Source organism: Salvelinus fontinalis, chromosome 29 (assembly GCF_029448725.1).
Source record: "Salvelinus fontinalis isolate EN_2023a chromosome 29, ASM2944872v1, whole genome shotgun sequence".
NCBI lineage: Eukaryota > Metazoa > Chordata > Actinopteri > Salmoniformes > Salmonidae > Salvelinus > Salvelinus fontinalis.
This window is the reverse complement of record NC_074693.1, coordinates 9854668-9871607: the sequence shown is the minus strand read 5'-3', so window position 1 is coordinate 9871607 and position 16940 is coordinate 9854668. Positions and strand designations below refer to the sequence as shown.

Below are 16940 nucleotides of genomic sequence, written 5' to 3'. Positions count from 1 at the left end.
AAAATCAGTCAATTGAAATAAATTCATTAGGCCCTAATCTCAGGATTTCACATGACCGGCAGTGGCTCAGCCATGGGTGGGCCTGGGAGGACATAGGCCGATCTGAGTTTTTCCCCACGAAAGGGCTTTATTAGAGACAGAAATACTTCTCCATTTCATCAGCTGTCTGGGTGGCTGGTCTCAGACGATTCTGCAGGTGAAGAAGCCGGATTCGGAGGTCATGGGCTGGCATGGTTACACATGGTCACATGTGATTGTGAGGCCGGTTGGACATACTGCCAAATCCTCTAAAATAACATTGGAGGCAGTTTATAGTAGAGAAATGAATGTTCAATTCTCTGGAAAGAGCTCTGGTGGACATTCCTGCAGTCAGCACTCCTTCAAAACTTGACACACCTGTGGCATTGTGTTGTGTGACAAAAACTGCAGACTTTAGTTTCATTTTATTAGCCCCAGTACAAGCTGCACCTGTGGTATGATCAGCTTCTTGATATGTTACACCTGTCAGGTGGATGGGTTATCTTGGCAAAGGAGAACTGCTCACTAACAAATTGTAAACAAATTTGTGCACAACATTTGAAAGAAATAAGCTTTCTATGCATATGGAACATTTCTGGGATCTTTTATTTCAGCTCATGAAAAATGGGACCAACACTTTACATGTTGCATTTATATTGTTTTGTTCAGTGTAGATTGAAGCATGATGCTGCAAGGTGGGATCACATTCTGCATGGGGCACGTATGAATACTGATGGTACTGAATGAATGCTGACTTAACTGTATATGACAATATGATGCTGTTATAACGTACAGATCAAACAAAGAATTAGCTACCAAATATCCTTATCATACATCTATTTAACTAAGACCCAAAACCGATCTATCATCAGAGTTGACTTCATTTCATTTGGAAAGAATGAGAGCATTTCCTTTTTAGGGAAAAAAAGCATTACTAATAGGAGCCATATGTCAGGCAATGCATCCTAAATGTTAGTCCATAACTCTACAGTAAACTGCAGCTAGAGGACACCCAGGGCTTCATGCTCACGTGTTAACTTCTGTTCTGAGGAAGCTACAATAGAGGGAAGGCGTGGACCAGTGTGTGTGAGAGAGGGGTGGCAGTGTTCCAAATGATGCAACAAATTGAACCAACAAAAAGACCCAGACAGCATGTATGAAATCCATCTTGTTTCCTGCTTTCATTTCCTACAGCCAGGACTTCAAATTAAAAAAACGTAATACAATTATGTTATACCCTAGTTCAGACTGTTTAGCTGATTTATGTTTTAAATAAACACTGGAGATGAAATATAGCTTACATGTTATCCATCTAAGCCAACCGCATCTGCTTTGCCTCATAGCTGCACATACGTCAACACGTGCTTTACTGCTGGGACTTGTTTGTGTGTATTAGCTAGGTTTCCATCCAAACTACAGTTGACTTTTCTCAATAGCTAGATTTCCATCCAATTGGCGACATATTTTCATGTGAATATTCTAAAATATTCATACATACAATATGCGCATGTCCCCATCAGAGATGTGTTTCTATCAAAACAAATTGTTGCCGGTAAAAGGCTGTGCCTGGTGACATATTGCACATAAAATACCTTTCGCGGTTAAATTCCCTTGTACCGAATAAAACAAATACAAAGTTAAATGGGTTTTCATCGCATTTAACTCTACTGATGATTTAGTCACAAAAAATTGTTGCGCCATAAAGTATTGCGAATGTGTCCACCCTGGTCGTGGCACGGGCGATCTAGCCTAACATGCTGACCAGACACGTCGCAAAATTAATTTAGAAATCCATGTTATTCAATTATTGCATCAACGAGCGCCTGCGATGCCAAGGGCTAAAATAGAAGTCAGTTCTATTTCTGATGCAGATCGCACTGAAAGTCCTGTCTCTCCCATCTCCTCATTGGTTTATAGAAGCAGGTACCCACGTGCCATCTCCTCATTGGTTATACCCACGTGGGTGATTGAAAGATGAACTTTGTTGCCAGTTGTCGTGGTAATACTATGAAAGTTTAGATGGATCACCATATAAGTTCAAAAATGAAAAATCCTGGAAGGAGGAGAGATGACTAGAAACGATTCGGTTGGCCGTTTTGTGTGGATTAATTGTCGGAGTAGAGGTCCTTGTGCATTTCAGGTAAAATAACTCAATGTTTATATCCTAGGACAAATTAGCTAGCAACAGCAAGCTAGCTAAATAGGACAAATTAACGTTAGCTAGCAAGTGCAAGCTAACTAACTAAATTGCCATACATGTTTAATGCCTTTCGACCTGTCCCCAAATTAATGTCATTGGTTCAGAGTTTGTTTTGCTATTTTAACGTGCGTGTCGTGATCACGTTTGGTGTAGGGGGACAAAATACATTTATGCGCGTAGCCGGTTTGGCTTCCGTGTTAAAGCTTGCACTCGCAGATACAGTGCAAGTATTGACAAAATAGCAATATTATTTTTATTTGTCAAATGGCTGCCAAGCATCGATTATCATGTCACCAGAATAAGACCCATGATTTTTAGTGGAGGTAAATCAAACTCACCACTCTTTCACCACCCTGTGAAGTTTATCATCATTTATTTCATCTGTAGCCTATTAACTGCATGCTTCTCCGAGTCATAGTGGGAGGGCCACACAATATAATCACGTGACTCCAATATGTTATATGTGCGCATAAGATTCTCTGCCATTTCTTGCATAATTCATTTTACTGACACAAAAAGATTCTGCATTTTATAGCGTATTTTGTCTGCAATTGGAAATTGTACTGACAAATTTGCTGTTTCCATCACGCCATTTTTTTTATCCGACGTTACTCGCATAAAAACGTTGGATGGAAACATAGTTATAGTTGGTTATGCAGTTTCTGATTAGATTAGGCTAATGCTGGAGGGATGGCGCTATAGGGGAGACAAACATGTCTGTAGGCTACATGAACTGGGACAGAACATGCTGGGGCAACAGACTAGTAATTTGAACATGCTGGGGCAACAGACTAGTAATTTGAACATGCTGGGGCAACAGACTAGTAATTTGAACATGCTGGGGCAACAGACTAGTAATTTGAACATGCTGGGGCAACAGACTAGTAATTTGAACATGCTGGGGCAACAGACTAGTAATTTGAACATGCTGGGGCAACAGACTAGTAATTTGAACATGCTGGGGCAACAGACTAGTAATTTGAACATGCTGGGGCAACAGACTAGTAATTTGAACATGCATACGTTACATACTAGAAGCACAGTGATGGGTGTCTATTTACATCTGAAAATGAAAGCCAACCAGCAGTAGCAAGTAGAGCATTTCTTAATTTCAGAAAGGCAATGTCAATGACATGTTTGGCCATAAATCCTTTGATTTAAGAGAGCACACCAGATTATTTTATGTGTGTGTGTATAATATATATATATATATATATATATATATATATATATAGAGTAAGCAATGGCATGGTAAACTTGCAGTACATAGACATGGCTTTCTGGCATAGTTTTAAAATAGGAACCACATGAGGAAGCATGAGGCAACAACAATAACATGACAGAACTCAAGTTGAGGTTTTGGCCTTTTTGTTTATTTATTTTGAACGTTGATACATTTCAATTCCTCCTCCACAGACAGACGCATGTAGGAGCCTGTCCAACAGTCACCCCGAACCTTTAACCTTTTGCCAGGCTCAGACAGGATGACCCCCTCATAGGCCCAGCAGCCCCTCCAAAATAGAGTGTTATTGTTTTTTAAAAACAACGCAGCAACTCTGCCGTCACAACCAATCCCGCCGTCCCTGTATGTTTAATGTAAAATCTTGAACATTTCCCTCCTTTAAAAAAATAAAAAGTACCGTAGACTTCTGTACAAATCAAAAACTGTCCAACAAAGTTACAACGTATTGCTTCTTCCAACCCTGCAACCATTGAAGTATTATGCGATTAATACACAGGTGCTTCATGTCTTTCTAACTCAGGGATCAACATAACTCCTTTCTCTTTTGGGGAGTTTCCTAAAAAAAAAAGTTTAAAAAAGGATGTTGAAGAAGGTGAATATGTGACGCATGCTGGTCGTAAAGGACCAATCAGACGTCAGAACTGAACAGAAGATACAACCGCTCTCTCCACAGGAGGCAACGAGCTACTGCTCAGATGTCCATCTCAAACTGGCTGTCATCTAGGAGGGAGAGAGAGGAGAGAAAAGAGAGACATTAACAAAACAGTCGTTAGTGGTATCGGTACACTAAGTCCTAACCACACCCATAATAATGGATTCACTGGGGGGGGACAGTGTTGTGTTCATGTTTCTTATCAATGTCGTGTTTTTGTCAACTCCAGACAGGAGACAAATCTCCCAGAGCAGACACAATCCCCTAACCCAATCCACACACCCCTCCTCTTAACCCCTCTGTCTGTCTGGGGGGGCACTAGTTGCAGACAGTGTCATTAAGTATCAGGTTGGTTATCTGTGCTGAGTTAGTTGAGGTCAGGCCAGCACAAGGACACTAGATAACCAGTTAAATAGAGCTTGTTGTTTCAACAGCAGAGAGGGTGTGACCTGGTGTGGTCAGAGGTTTGACTGCATCTGCTATTGGTTACGAGATGACTGGTGGAGAAGGCACACCATCCACAATCCTATTGCTTTCTTTCTCTCTGACCCCCCTCTTTCTGTTTATCTCTAGCTCTCTCCCCTTCTCCCTGTCCCTCTCTCTCTACTTAACTAGCCTACAGCTCACCATCAGAGTACAGTGTGTGTCTTCACCCGCCAAAACAAAACCGTACCCTATGACAACGATAGCCAGCTGATAGTAGAGATATCTACAGCCAAGTAACAGATAAGATACACAGAGATAGTTGCAGTTTGGATAGGAGAACATTATACAATGTTCTATGGGCAATTCCACGGTAAAGGATTTGCGCCGAGACTCACATTTTAAGTGAGAAATCGATGCCAAACAAAATCCATTGATTTCAAGTTTAACAAACCATACACCTTTATGCTACTTTTAACAATTTAAACAGAACATTTTACAAAAACACATTTACTGGAAGAACTGTGCAGATGAAAAGTTTGGTAACAGATTTACAGTAAAATCTCCCTCAGTTTGTGTCCACATTTTCCAAAAACTCAACGAAGTCTGCAGAAAGAATAGGGTGTCAGCTATGACATCAGAGTTTGAAAAAATATAGATTTGGGTTATTGAACTACAGTAGGTGAAGTGGGTTAACACCCGGTAACGTAATTGCGGTGTTAAAATCACATTATGGGTCCCTGATCTGTACTACACAGAAATGCCTAATTATGGAAATGAAGGTCATTCTCTTCATGGTGATGCATCCTAAATAGGTACACAAAAACAGTAGGAATATGCAATATCCTCTTTTGCATATTTGGGTATTACTCTATTATTTTACATGAGCTCTGCCCCTTAACAAGACCAAATCTATACTGAACTACACTACTTTTCTTTACTGTACTCTACAGAACTATGCACTACTGTACTCTACAGAACTATGCACTACTGTACTCTACAGAACTATGCACTACTGTACTCTACAGAACTATGCACTACTGTACTCTACAGAACTATGCACTACTGTACTCTACAGAACTATGCACTACTGTACTCTACAGCACTCTACTGCACTCTACTGCACTCTACTGCACTCTACTGCACTCTACTGCACTCTACTGCACTCTACTGCACTCTACTGCACTCTACTGCACTCTACTGCACTCTACTGCACTCTACTGCACTCTACTGCACACTACTGCACTCTACAGCACTCTACAGCACTACTGCACTCTACAGCACTACTGCACTCTACAGCACTACTGCACTCTACTGCACTCTACTGCACTCTACAGCACTCTACAGCACTCTACAGCACTCTACAGCACTCTACAGCACTCTACAGCACTACTGCACTCTACTGCACTCTACTGCACTCTACAGCACTCTACAGCACTCTACAGCACTCTACAGCACTCTACTGCACTCTACTGCACTCTACTGCACTCTACTGCACTCTACTGCACTCTACTGCACTCTACTGCACTCTACTGCACTCTACTGCACTCTACTGCACTCTACTGCACTACTGCACTACTGCACTCTACTGCACTACTGCACTCTACAGCGCTACTGCACTCTACAGCGCTACTGCACTCTACAGCTCTACTGCACTCTACTGCACTCTACTGCACTCTACTGCACTCTACTGCACTCTACTGCACTCTACTGCACTCTACTGCACTCTACTGCACTCTACTGCACTACTGCACTACTGCACTACTGCACTACTGCACTACTGCACTACTGCACTCTACTGCACTACTGCACTCTACTGCACTACTGCACTCTACAGCACTACTGCACTCTACAGCACTACTGCACTCTACAGCACTACTGCACTCTACAGCGCTACTGCACTCTACAGCGCTACTGCACTCTACAGCGCTACTGCACTCTACAGCGCTACTGCACTCTACAGCGCTACTGCACTCTACAGCGCTACTGCACTCTACTGCACTACTGCACTCTACAGCGCTACTGCACTCTACTGCACTACTGCACTCTACAGCACTACTGCACTCTACAGCGCTACTGCACTCTACAGCGCTACAGCACTATGCACTACTGTACTCTACAGCACTATGCACTACTGTCCTCTACAGCACTATGCACTACTGTACTCTACAGAACTATGCACTACTTTACTGTACTCTGGAGATGGCTCCAGTGTGGAGTTGGGGGACCAGGGGGAGATGGCTCCAGGGTGGAGTTGGGGGACCAGGGGGAGATGGCTCCAGGGTGGAGTTGGGGGACCAGGGGGAGATGGCTCCAGGGTGGAGCTGGGGGACCAGGGGGAGATGGCTCCAGGGTGGAGCTGGGGGACCAGGGGGAGATGGCTCCAGGGTGGAGCTGGGGGACCAGGGGGAGATGGCTCCAGGGTGGAGCTGGGGGACCAGGGGGAGATGGCTCCAGGGTGGAGCTGGGGGACCAGGGGGAGATGGCTCCAGGGTGGAGCTGGGGGACCAGGGGGAGATGGCTCCAGGGTGGAGCTGGGGGACCAGGGGGAGATGGCTCCAGGGTGGAGCTGGGGGACCAGGGGGAGATGGCTCCAGGGTGGAGCTGGGGGACCAGGGGGAGATGGCTCCAGGGTGGAGCTGGGGGACCAGGGGGAGATGGCTCCAGGGTGGAGCTGGGGGACCAGGGGGAGATGGCTCCAGGGTGGAGCTGGGGGACCAGGGGGAGATGGCTCCAGGGTGGAGCTGGGGGACCAGGGGGAGATGGCTCCAGGGTGGAGCTGGGGGACCAGGGGGAGATGGCTCCAGGGTGGAGCTGGGGGACCAGGGGGAGATGGCTCCAGGGTGGAGCTGGGGGACCAGGGGGAGATGGCTCCAGGGTGGAGCTGGGGGACCAGGGGGAGATGGCTCCAGGGTGGAGCTGGGGGACCAGGGGGAGATGGCTCCAGGGTGGAGCTGGGGGACCAGGGGGAGATGGCTCCAGGGTGGAGCTGGGGGACCAGGGGGAGATGGCTCCAGGGTGGAGCTGGGGGACCAGGGGGAGATGGCTCCAGGGTGGAGCTGGGGGACCAGGGGGAGATGGCTCCAGGGTGGAGCTGGGGGACCAGGGGGAGATGGCTCCAGGGTGGAGCTGGGGGACCAGGGGGAGATGGCTCCAGGGTGGAGCTGGGGGACCAGGGGGAGATGGCTCCAGGGTGGAGCTGGGGGACCAGGGGGAGATGGCTCCAGGGTGGAGCTGGGGGACCAGGGGGAGATGGCTCCAGGGTGGAGCTGGGGGACCAGGGGGAGATGGCTCCAGGGTGGAGCTGGGGGACCAGGGGGAGATGGCTCCAGGGTGGAGCTGGGGGACCAGGGGGAGATGGCTCCAGGGTGGAGCTGGGGGACCAGGGGGAGATGGCTCCAGGGTGGAGCTGGGGGACCAGGGGGAGATGGCTCCAGGGTGGAGCTGGGGGACCAGGGGGAGATGGCTCCAGGGTGGAGCTGGGGGACCAGGGGGAGATGGCTCCAGGGTGGAGCTGGGGGACCAGGGGGAGATGGCTCCAGGGTGGAGCTGGGGGACCAGGGGGAGATGGCTCCAGGGTGGAGCTGGGGGACCAGGGGGAGATGGCTCCAGGGTGGAGCTGGGGGACCAGGGGGAGATGGCTCCAGGGTGGAGCTGGGGGACCAGGGGGAGATGGCTCCAGGGTGGAGCTGGGGGACCAGGGGGAGATGGCTCCAGGGTGGAGCTGGGGGACCAGGGGGAGATGGCTCCAGGGTGGAGCTGGGGGACCAGGGGGAGATGGCTCCAGGGTGGAGCTGGGGGACCAGGGGGAGATGGCTCCAGGGTGGAGCTGGGGGACCAGGGGGAGATGGCTCCAGGGTGGAGCTGGGGGACCAGGGGGAGATGGCTCCAGGGTGGAGCTGGGGGACCAGGGGGAGATGGCTCCAGGGTGGAGCTGGGGGACCAGGGGGAGATGGCTCCAGGGTGGAGCTGGGGGACCAGGGGGAGATGGCTCCAGGGTGGAGCTGGGGGACCAGGGGGAGATGGCTCCAGGGTGGAGCTGGGGGACCAGGGGGAGATGGCTCCAGGGTGGAGCTGGGGGACCAGGGGGAGATGGCTCCAGGGTGGAGCTGGGGGACCAGGGGGAGATGGCTCCAGGGTGGAGCTGGGGGACCAGGGGGAGATGGCTCCAGGGTGGAGCTGGGGGACCAGGGGGAGATGGCTCCAGGGTGGAGCTGGGGGACCAGGGGGAGATGGCTCCAGGGTGGAGCTGGGGGACCAGGGGGAGATGGCTCCAGGGTGGAGCTGGGGGACCAGGGGGAGATGGCTCCAGGGTGGAGCTGGGGGACCAGGGGGAGATGGCTCCAGGGTGGAGCTGGGGGACCAGGGGGAGATGGCTCCAGGGTGGAGCTGGGGGACCAGGGGGAGATGGCTCCAGGGTGGAGCTGGGGGACCAGGGGGAGATGGCTCCAGGGTGGAGCTGGGGGACCAGGGGGAGATGGCTCCAGGGTGGAGCTGGGGGACCAGGGGGAGATGGCTCCAGGGTGGAGCTGGGGGACCAGGGGGAGATGGCTCCAGGGTGGAGCTGGGGGACCAGGGGGAGATGGCTCCAGGGTGGAGCTGGGGGACCAGGGGGAGATGGCTCCAGGGTGGAGCTGGGGGACCAGGGGGAGATGGCTCCAGGGTGGAGTTGGGGGACCAGGGGGAGATGGCTCCAGGGTGGAGTTGGGGGACCAGGGGGAGATGGCTCCAGGGTGGAGTTGGGGGACCAGGGGGAGATGGCTCCAGGGTGGAGTTGGGGGACCAGGGGGAGATGGCTCCAGGGTGGAGTTGGGGGACCAGGGGGAGATGGCTCCAGGGTGGAGTTGGGGGACCAGGGGGAGATGGCTCCAGGGTGGAGTTGGGGGACCAGGGGGAGATGGCTCCAGGGTGGAGTTGGGGGACCAGGGGGAGATGGCTCCAGGGTGGAGTTGGGGGACCAGGGGGAGATGGCTCCAGTGTGGAGTTGGGGGACCAGGGGGAGATGGCTCCAGTGTGGAGTTGGGGGACCAGGGGGAGATGGCTCCAGTGTGGAGTTGGGGGACCAGGGGGAGATGGCTCCAGTGTGGAGTTGGGGGACCAGGGGGAGATGGCTCCAGTGTGGAGTTGGGGGACCAGGGGGAGATGGCTCCAGTGTGGAGTTGGGGGACCAGGGGGAGATGGCTCCAGTGTGGAGTTGGGGGACCAGGGGGAGATGGCTCCAGTGTGGAGTTGGGGGACCAGGGGGAGATGGCTCCAGTGTGGAGTTGGGGGACCAGGGGGAAATGGCTCCAGTGTGGAGTTGGGGGACCAGGGGGAGATGGCTCCAGTGTGGAGTTGGGGGACCAGGGGGAGATGGCTCCAGTGTGGAGTTGGGGGACCAGGGGGAGATGGCTCCAGTGTGGAGTTGGGGGACCAGGGGGAGATGGCTCCAGTGTGGAGTTGGGGGACCAGGGGGAGATGGCTCCAGTGTGGAGTTGGGGGACCAGGGGGAGATGGCTCCAGTGTGGAGTTGGGGGACCAGGGGGAGATGGCTCCAGTGTGGAGTTGGGGGACCAGGGGGAGATGGCTCCAGTGTGGAGTTGGGGGACCAGGGGGTGATGGCTCCAGTGTGGAGTTGGGGGACCAGGGGGTGATGGCTCCAGTGTGGAGTTGGGGGACCAGGGGGAGATGGCTCCAGTGTGGAGTTGGGGGACCAGGGGGAGATGGCTCCAGTGTGGAGTTGGGGGACCAGGGGGAGATGGCTCCAGTGTGGAGTTGGGGGACCAGGGGGAGATGGCTCCAGTGTGGAGTTGGGGGACCAGGGGGAGATGGCTCCAGTGTGGAGTTGGGGGACCAGGGGGAGATGGCTCCAGTGTGGAGTTGGGGGACCAGGGGGAGATGGCTCCAGTGTGGAGTTGGGGGACCAGGGGGAGATGGCTCCAGTGTGGAGTTGGGGGACCAGGGGGAGATGGCTCCAGTGTGGAGTTGGGGGACCAGGGGGAGATGGCTCCAGTGTGGAGTTGGGGGACCAGGGGGAGATGGCTCCAGTGTGGAGTTGGGGGACCAGGGGGAGATGGCTCCAGTGTGGAGTTGGGGGACCAGGGGGAGATGGCTCCAGTGTGGAGTTGGGGGACCAGGGGGAGATGGCTCCAGTGTGGAGTTGGGGGACCAGGGGGAGATGGCTCCAGTGTGGAGTTGGGGGACCAGGGGGAGATGGCTCCAGTGTGGAGTTGGGGGACCAGGGGGAGATGGCTCCAGTGTGGAGTTGGGGGACCAGGGGGAGATGGCTCCAGGATGGAGTTGGGGGGCCAGACACTGGCACTGAATTATAAGTATCTTTCATACAAATGTTTACCTTGTGACTCATTCCATACATCTGTTGTTCTGTCATGTAGACTGGAGGATGGACTTTGCTATAAAATGCTGTGGCCAAAACCAGCTGGTTGAGTTCTCAGTGATCACCTCCAGGGGTGGTTACCGACCAGCTGGTTGAGTTCTCAGTGATCACCTCCAGGGGTGATTACCGACCAACTGGTTGAGTTCTCAGTGATCACCTCCAGGGGTGGTTACCGACCAGCTGGTTCAGTTCTCAGTGATCACCTCCAGGGGTGGTTACCAACCAGCTCCATTACTGCACTAATTAAATAATACAGTTTGATTGTTTTGAAGAAATCTAAGTCTCTCCTTTTGATTACAATAGTTCCAGACTGCTGTACAGTCCAAATGTGTGAATCCAACTGTTCTTTGTGACTACTATAATTACCCATTATAACCAAATCTGTTGCAGAAATTCAGTTACCAATTTGGTAACAGAATTAAATTTTAATCACTTAATAATTCATAAACAAACTTGATATTAGTAAAAACACCATAACTAATTGATAGGTCTACCTTTACTTTCATTATCCTCCCTCATGAGGGAAATTAGAAAATATCTTGAAGATCTGTGTTTTTGATAACAGGATATCAAGGCACAAGGCAATGTCTCTTAAACTTACTGCAGGCATTAAAATATCCAAAAGTAAATAGAAGTGTTGATAATAGTTAGCAGGGGTATTTACTTCAACAGTATTGTGTTCGGAGGCATTTGTAATACCTTAAGACTTTTTAAAATGGTAGATAGTCTAAACGCCTTTTCCATCTCAAATCAAAGCCTTATTCCTAATTTTAACTAGGCAAGTCAGTTAAGAACAAATTCTTATTTTCAATGACGGCCGAGGAACAGTGGGTTAACTGCCTTGTTCAGGGGCAGAAAGACAGATTTTTACCTTGTCACCTCGGGAATTCGATCTTGCAACCTTTCGGTTACTAGTCCAACGCTCTAACCACTAGGCTACCTGCCGCCCCACTTGACATGATGCGTACGGTATATAAACACATGACGATGCGTACGGTATGTAAACACATGGCGATGCGTACGGTATGTAAACACGCACACATTCTGTACAGACGTGCACACTGACAAACTTGCATGTAAAAACGTGTACACACACACACACAGAGGAGCTCAAAGAGGACGTGGTACGTACAAACTGGTATAACCTGCTGCAGGCTCTACCCTACTTTTTATTTCCATTCAACCACCTACATGATAATGTTGACATGTACGTGACTTTGTTCTTTGTCGTTATGGAACCTAGTGTTGCCTGCTATCCATGCACATTGTTGCCAATTTATTCCCGTCTTTGTGAAACGTAGGCTAACTTTTTGCGTGTACAGTGTAATCTTGTTAAATATTCTTAACAGACGTGTGTGTGTGTGTGTACGCAGTATCAACATCTGTGTTATTGTGCAAAATCCTTGACACCATGTCAGGCATTATCACCTGCTGCTGTTCCTGTCAGCCATTATCACCTGCTGCTGTTCCTGTCAGGCATTATCACCTGCTGCTGTTCCTGTCAGGCATTATCACCTGCTGCTGTTCCTGTCAGGCATTATCACCTGCTGCTGTTCCTGTCAGGCATTATCACCTGCTGCTGTTCCTGTCAGCCATTATCACCTGCTGCTGTTCCTGTCAGCCATTATCACCTGCTGCTGTTCCCGTCAGCCATTATCACCTGCTGCTGTTCCTGTCAGCCATTATCACCTGCTGCTGTTCCTGTCAGCCATTATCACCTGCTGCTGTTCCTGTCAGCCATTATCACCTGCTGCTGTTCCTGTCTGTGTTGTGTTTGTGGGGCGTTACTCAGCCACTGCAGCCTTGGACCCAAAGTTATGTAATAGGCCTACCTAATACAAGTCAGTCAGGACCTAGCCTTCCAAGTCCTGGGCCCTGATCACTTACTATAGAACAATGGTTTCTTCCTAGATGTAGCCTAAAGGGACCAATGAGCACCAACGTCAAGTTTATAGGAGCATGTCAAGTGATAGGAGGCAAATATATATATATATTTTTTTAAGTCCATCTTTAAATAAAGGTATGCATGTCTAGTGTGTGCATACTCCTACCTGCCAGGTCCTTCTCCTCCTCCTCCAGCTCCTCTTTTAGTTCCTGTAGTTTGCCCAGAGGGTGCAGAGCGGGCACCGTCACCCCAGGGATCTGCGGCAGGCAGCAGGGGGGGGTACGGGCGATGGGAGAGTTCCGACAGTCCAGGAGGAACTTCCTGTCATAGATTATGCGTGTTCCTGTCAGAGGTATTGGGGGGGGGGGGGGGGGGGGGGGGGGGGGTCAGTTGACTTGCCAGTGAAGGGAGCTGCACCATATTGACCAAAGCATTGTGGTGAAACCCGTGTAAATGGACTCATGTACCATACATCTGTTAGAGAGAGACTAGTTGTGAAGACAACAACATTAAGTGGTCTACAAAATGGAGGCTTTAGTTCCTGATTTATCTAATCTGGTCCTTGAAAACAGGCCATGAAATGTCAAAACAACACAAAAGAGTAGTAAGTCCCTGACAGGGCAGAGGGAGGGATGTATCTGGAAGGAACTGAGAGTCCACCCCTCCCTGTCCTCAGGGTCAAGGCTGTTGGATGCATTCCAAAACACACACACCATGTTTTCAGCCCAACGAGAGGGCGCATACGGAGGGGTGGTCGGTGGGTTGGCAGTAGTGAGTCAGTTCTAAGAAAGTGTAGCACAGCAACATGTTATCCTAGAACCAGGAAGTGGCAGACCAGAGCACACATAACTCTGTTGCCTGCACCGTGTAGTACACTTCAGGAGCACTGTGTAGCCTGCACCGTGTAGTACAATTCAGATGTGTGCTGTGGTCACCAGCAGAGTTTCCTCCACATTCTGTTTGCTTAGGGGGGCTGACGAGGCATCCTGTGGTGATACCCCATTCCTGAGGCTGCCTGGTTGAGGAGGTTGTTGAGGCAAACACCTTGATTGTTCTGGAACCAAATATCATCTTCTCCTCCCCTACACTATTAGGCATATGTACAGGAAGTGTTGACTTGCTACTCCATAAAAAGTGTTGGCATGTCTACAGTAGAGACTGGTTGGTAAACAACTGGGCTCTAACAGGTTGCTGACAGACTGATGTCATCCCTTAATTGCAACGGAATATTGATAAACCGCCGTTAGATATTATATCATACTAAATATCATGCTGAGGAACTGAAGTTTGACCTGAACCACTGTGTACTAGATAAACTCATTAGCAGACTGACAGAACATTTGATAAACAGCCGTTAGATGAGAATTATCCAATGTTTTGGTGTCTACTAGTAAAGTCTGCCCTGGACAGGGTTACACAGAGAGGGGCCGTGCACCATTTAGAATTAGTACAGCATGCTGGAGTTAAAACCATTCTGCACTTTAGCAGTTCTATTTCCACACACACTAGAGAAACATCTGCCAGCTGAGCACCCTGTCCTGAACAAAAGGGGAGGGGAAGGAGTGTGTGTGTGTGTGTGTGTATGCGCGCGAGGGTACATTGGGGCAGGAAATCAGGGAGAATTATGCAGAGAGAGCAGGCCAGCCAGCAACTAAACTATAGTGCCCTGGCCATGAGTTATGCAGGAGAGGCCCAGCTCTGTGGCCAATCTCTTTGTCCACAGGAAACGTACCACATCCCATGTAATGCGCCTCATTCTGTTTTGTGGCAATGGCACAACACAATCCCTCATTACATTAGAACAGGGAGTGGAGATGTTACATGATTGGCCGAGGGACCGGAAGAGTCTCTCCATATCATGTGCTTGTTGTGCTCACATCAGCAGATAGTTGCATAAAATGTACTTCTGGTTTTAGAGACATAATGTCAAACTGTTCTAGACCATCTGTTGTAAGGCATCAATGAAGAATCCCCAATAAGCAGTGTAATGACAGTAACAGCTGTTACAGCCATGTTATAACTACTCCTTAAAGTGCATAACTAAGTTGTTCTGGTCTGGCCATGCCTTCCACAACACAGAGTCGTGAAGGATCCATAGAGGACCTGAAACTACACTGCTCTCCTCAGCTGAACCACACATTCCACCACTCCCTCCCAGGATCCCTCCCACATGTCCTAACTTCAACCATTCTTAGAAAGGCCTATTTGCACACCATTTATGCTTCCCAATCCCTCCCCCTTTTTCTCCCTCGCTCCAAGTCTCCATGTGTAACTCTGTGTTGTTGTCTGTGTCACACTGCTTTGCTTTATCTTGGCCAGGTCGCAGTTGTAAATGAGAACATGTTCTCAACTAGCCTACCGGGTTAAATAAAGGTGAAAAAAAAGTTTAAAAAAAAAAAGTCTACCTCTCTCTACTTGGCTGGAACACAATGTTCCCTACAGTATTCCTGAAATGCACCAGGGCAGCTGCGGGTCACACAGAGGGGATGTCTCCTCTCCTCCCCCAATCAGCCCTGAATCTGGCCCCGCCCACCCATAGGTCATAGTTTAAGAGGAGCTAGTTGTCCACCAGTATTTTTCCACTTTTTCCACAGCTACTTCGCTTAAATAATGTGCCATGGTTTTCTGATATGTTGCAGATCCCAAAGAACAAAACATCAGTCTCTAAGTAAAGCTACATTTGGCCCAGTCAAACTTAATTGGGAATTGGTTCCCAACATAGCACCTTACATGAGTGTTGTTGTGAATGGGAATTGCAGCAGCCAGCTATCTGGTAAGCGAGTTTGCACAGGTCTGAGCGGTGTGTCGTAAACAGACAGTACCGAATCGTACCACCAGACTTCTATGCACAGACTGCACGTAAGCAGCCATGAGGTTGAACCAATGGGCTTGAACAAGTAAACCTTGTTTTTTCCCCCCACATCACTGAAAAATGCATCTTTTATTTTCATCTGTCAATAAGAAAAGCTTTTCCAGTAAAGGAAGAGTGACCGCTGTATTAAAAAGACTGGAGGCAATAATGTGAATGAAGTTGCATTTAAAATATCACATAGCAAGCATACACAATTTCCATCAAACACAGTACATACAGTATGCTGCGAGTCAAACAGACAGACGGACCACAGTACGCTACAAGTCAAACAGTCAGAAAGATAACTAGACTAGTTGTAGCCAGCTAACAAGCGCGTGGCACTCATTTGCGCATGTATTATGCACGACCAAAATAAACTGGAGTCATGAGACTGAAAGTTGAGTAAGGTAGACGAGTGGTTACAAGATTTGGGTAAGTAAATGTACGTTTCAAAACAGCTATACATAAAGTGAACGTGTTATTTCCTTGCACAACCTTCGACACGTAGCTAACTAGTTTACATCCCCTTTTCCTACAACATAACGTTGATTTTCTAGCTGTATTTTTTTTTTGCTGGCTAAAGTTAGCTAACTTATCCCTGGTACAAAACGTGTTGTACGTGGTTGATCATAAACAAGCAAAACATCCGGCTCCGTGCTCTTACCCCCGGGCGTTGTGGAGAAGAGAGTACCCCCGGGAGTCTGACTGTAGCAGTCTGGGAGCTGAGACCAGTCTTTCAGGGTAAGAACCCGGGTAGGGATGGGGCAACTCTTCGCCTGCTGAGCGTTGTGTGTCATCCTGAGTTTGTTTGGGTTCTTCTGATCAACCGCAGAAAGATGCTTCGTGTGAAGATCGGCTGATCTTACAAATTAAATTGTTTACCAAAAAAGAAAATCTCCAAGTAATTTGCTAACAAGATCCACAACAATTAAAACTATGCTAAAATTTGCTAACAAAATAAAACAGACGGAATCGACTGCAGTTCAAGGCGAACGGTTTTGCTGCCAGATAAGTATTGCTGTCAGGTCATCCAGCTAGAGAGAGGAACTGGGAGATGTTGAACGTGTTCGCGTGCATTTAATAACTGCCAGGGTGACTCTGGTCATGTGACGTGTTGTGATTGCAAGAACACGATCTCCACGACGAAGGGCGACTGTCAATCATATACTAGCTCCGCCTGTGAAGGGTGGATCATAGTGTAGGGCCGTCAAACGGAGGTTTATGATGCTTTTGATCCAGATATAATCCAGTGAATCTAATCTGAAGCAATGGTGTAGACAAGTCCCAACTTG

General features: G+C 49.6%; 1 protein-coding gene across 1 annotated transcript; it reads right to left on the bottom strand.

Moving 5' to 3' along the window:
- Nucleotides 1-3569: 3569 nt before the first annotated feature.
- On the bottom strand, nt 3570-16732 carry LOC129827403 (eukaryotic translation initiation factor 4E-binding protein 3-like). Its single transcript, XM_055888223.1, has 3 exons — nt 16313-16732; nt 12964-13140; nt 3570-4181 (listed from the first exon to the last, which is right to left on the bottom strand). Exons 1-3 carry the CDS (start codon nt 16443-16445, stop codon nt 4153-4155), a joined length of 339 nt encoding a protein of 112 aa, XP_055744198.1. The 5' UTR covers nt 16446-16732; the 3' UTR covers nt 3570-4152.
- Between the last annotated feature and the right edge of the window lie 208 nt (nt 16733-16940).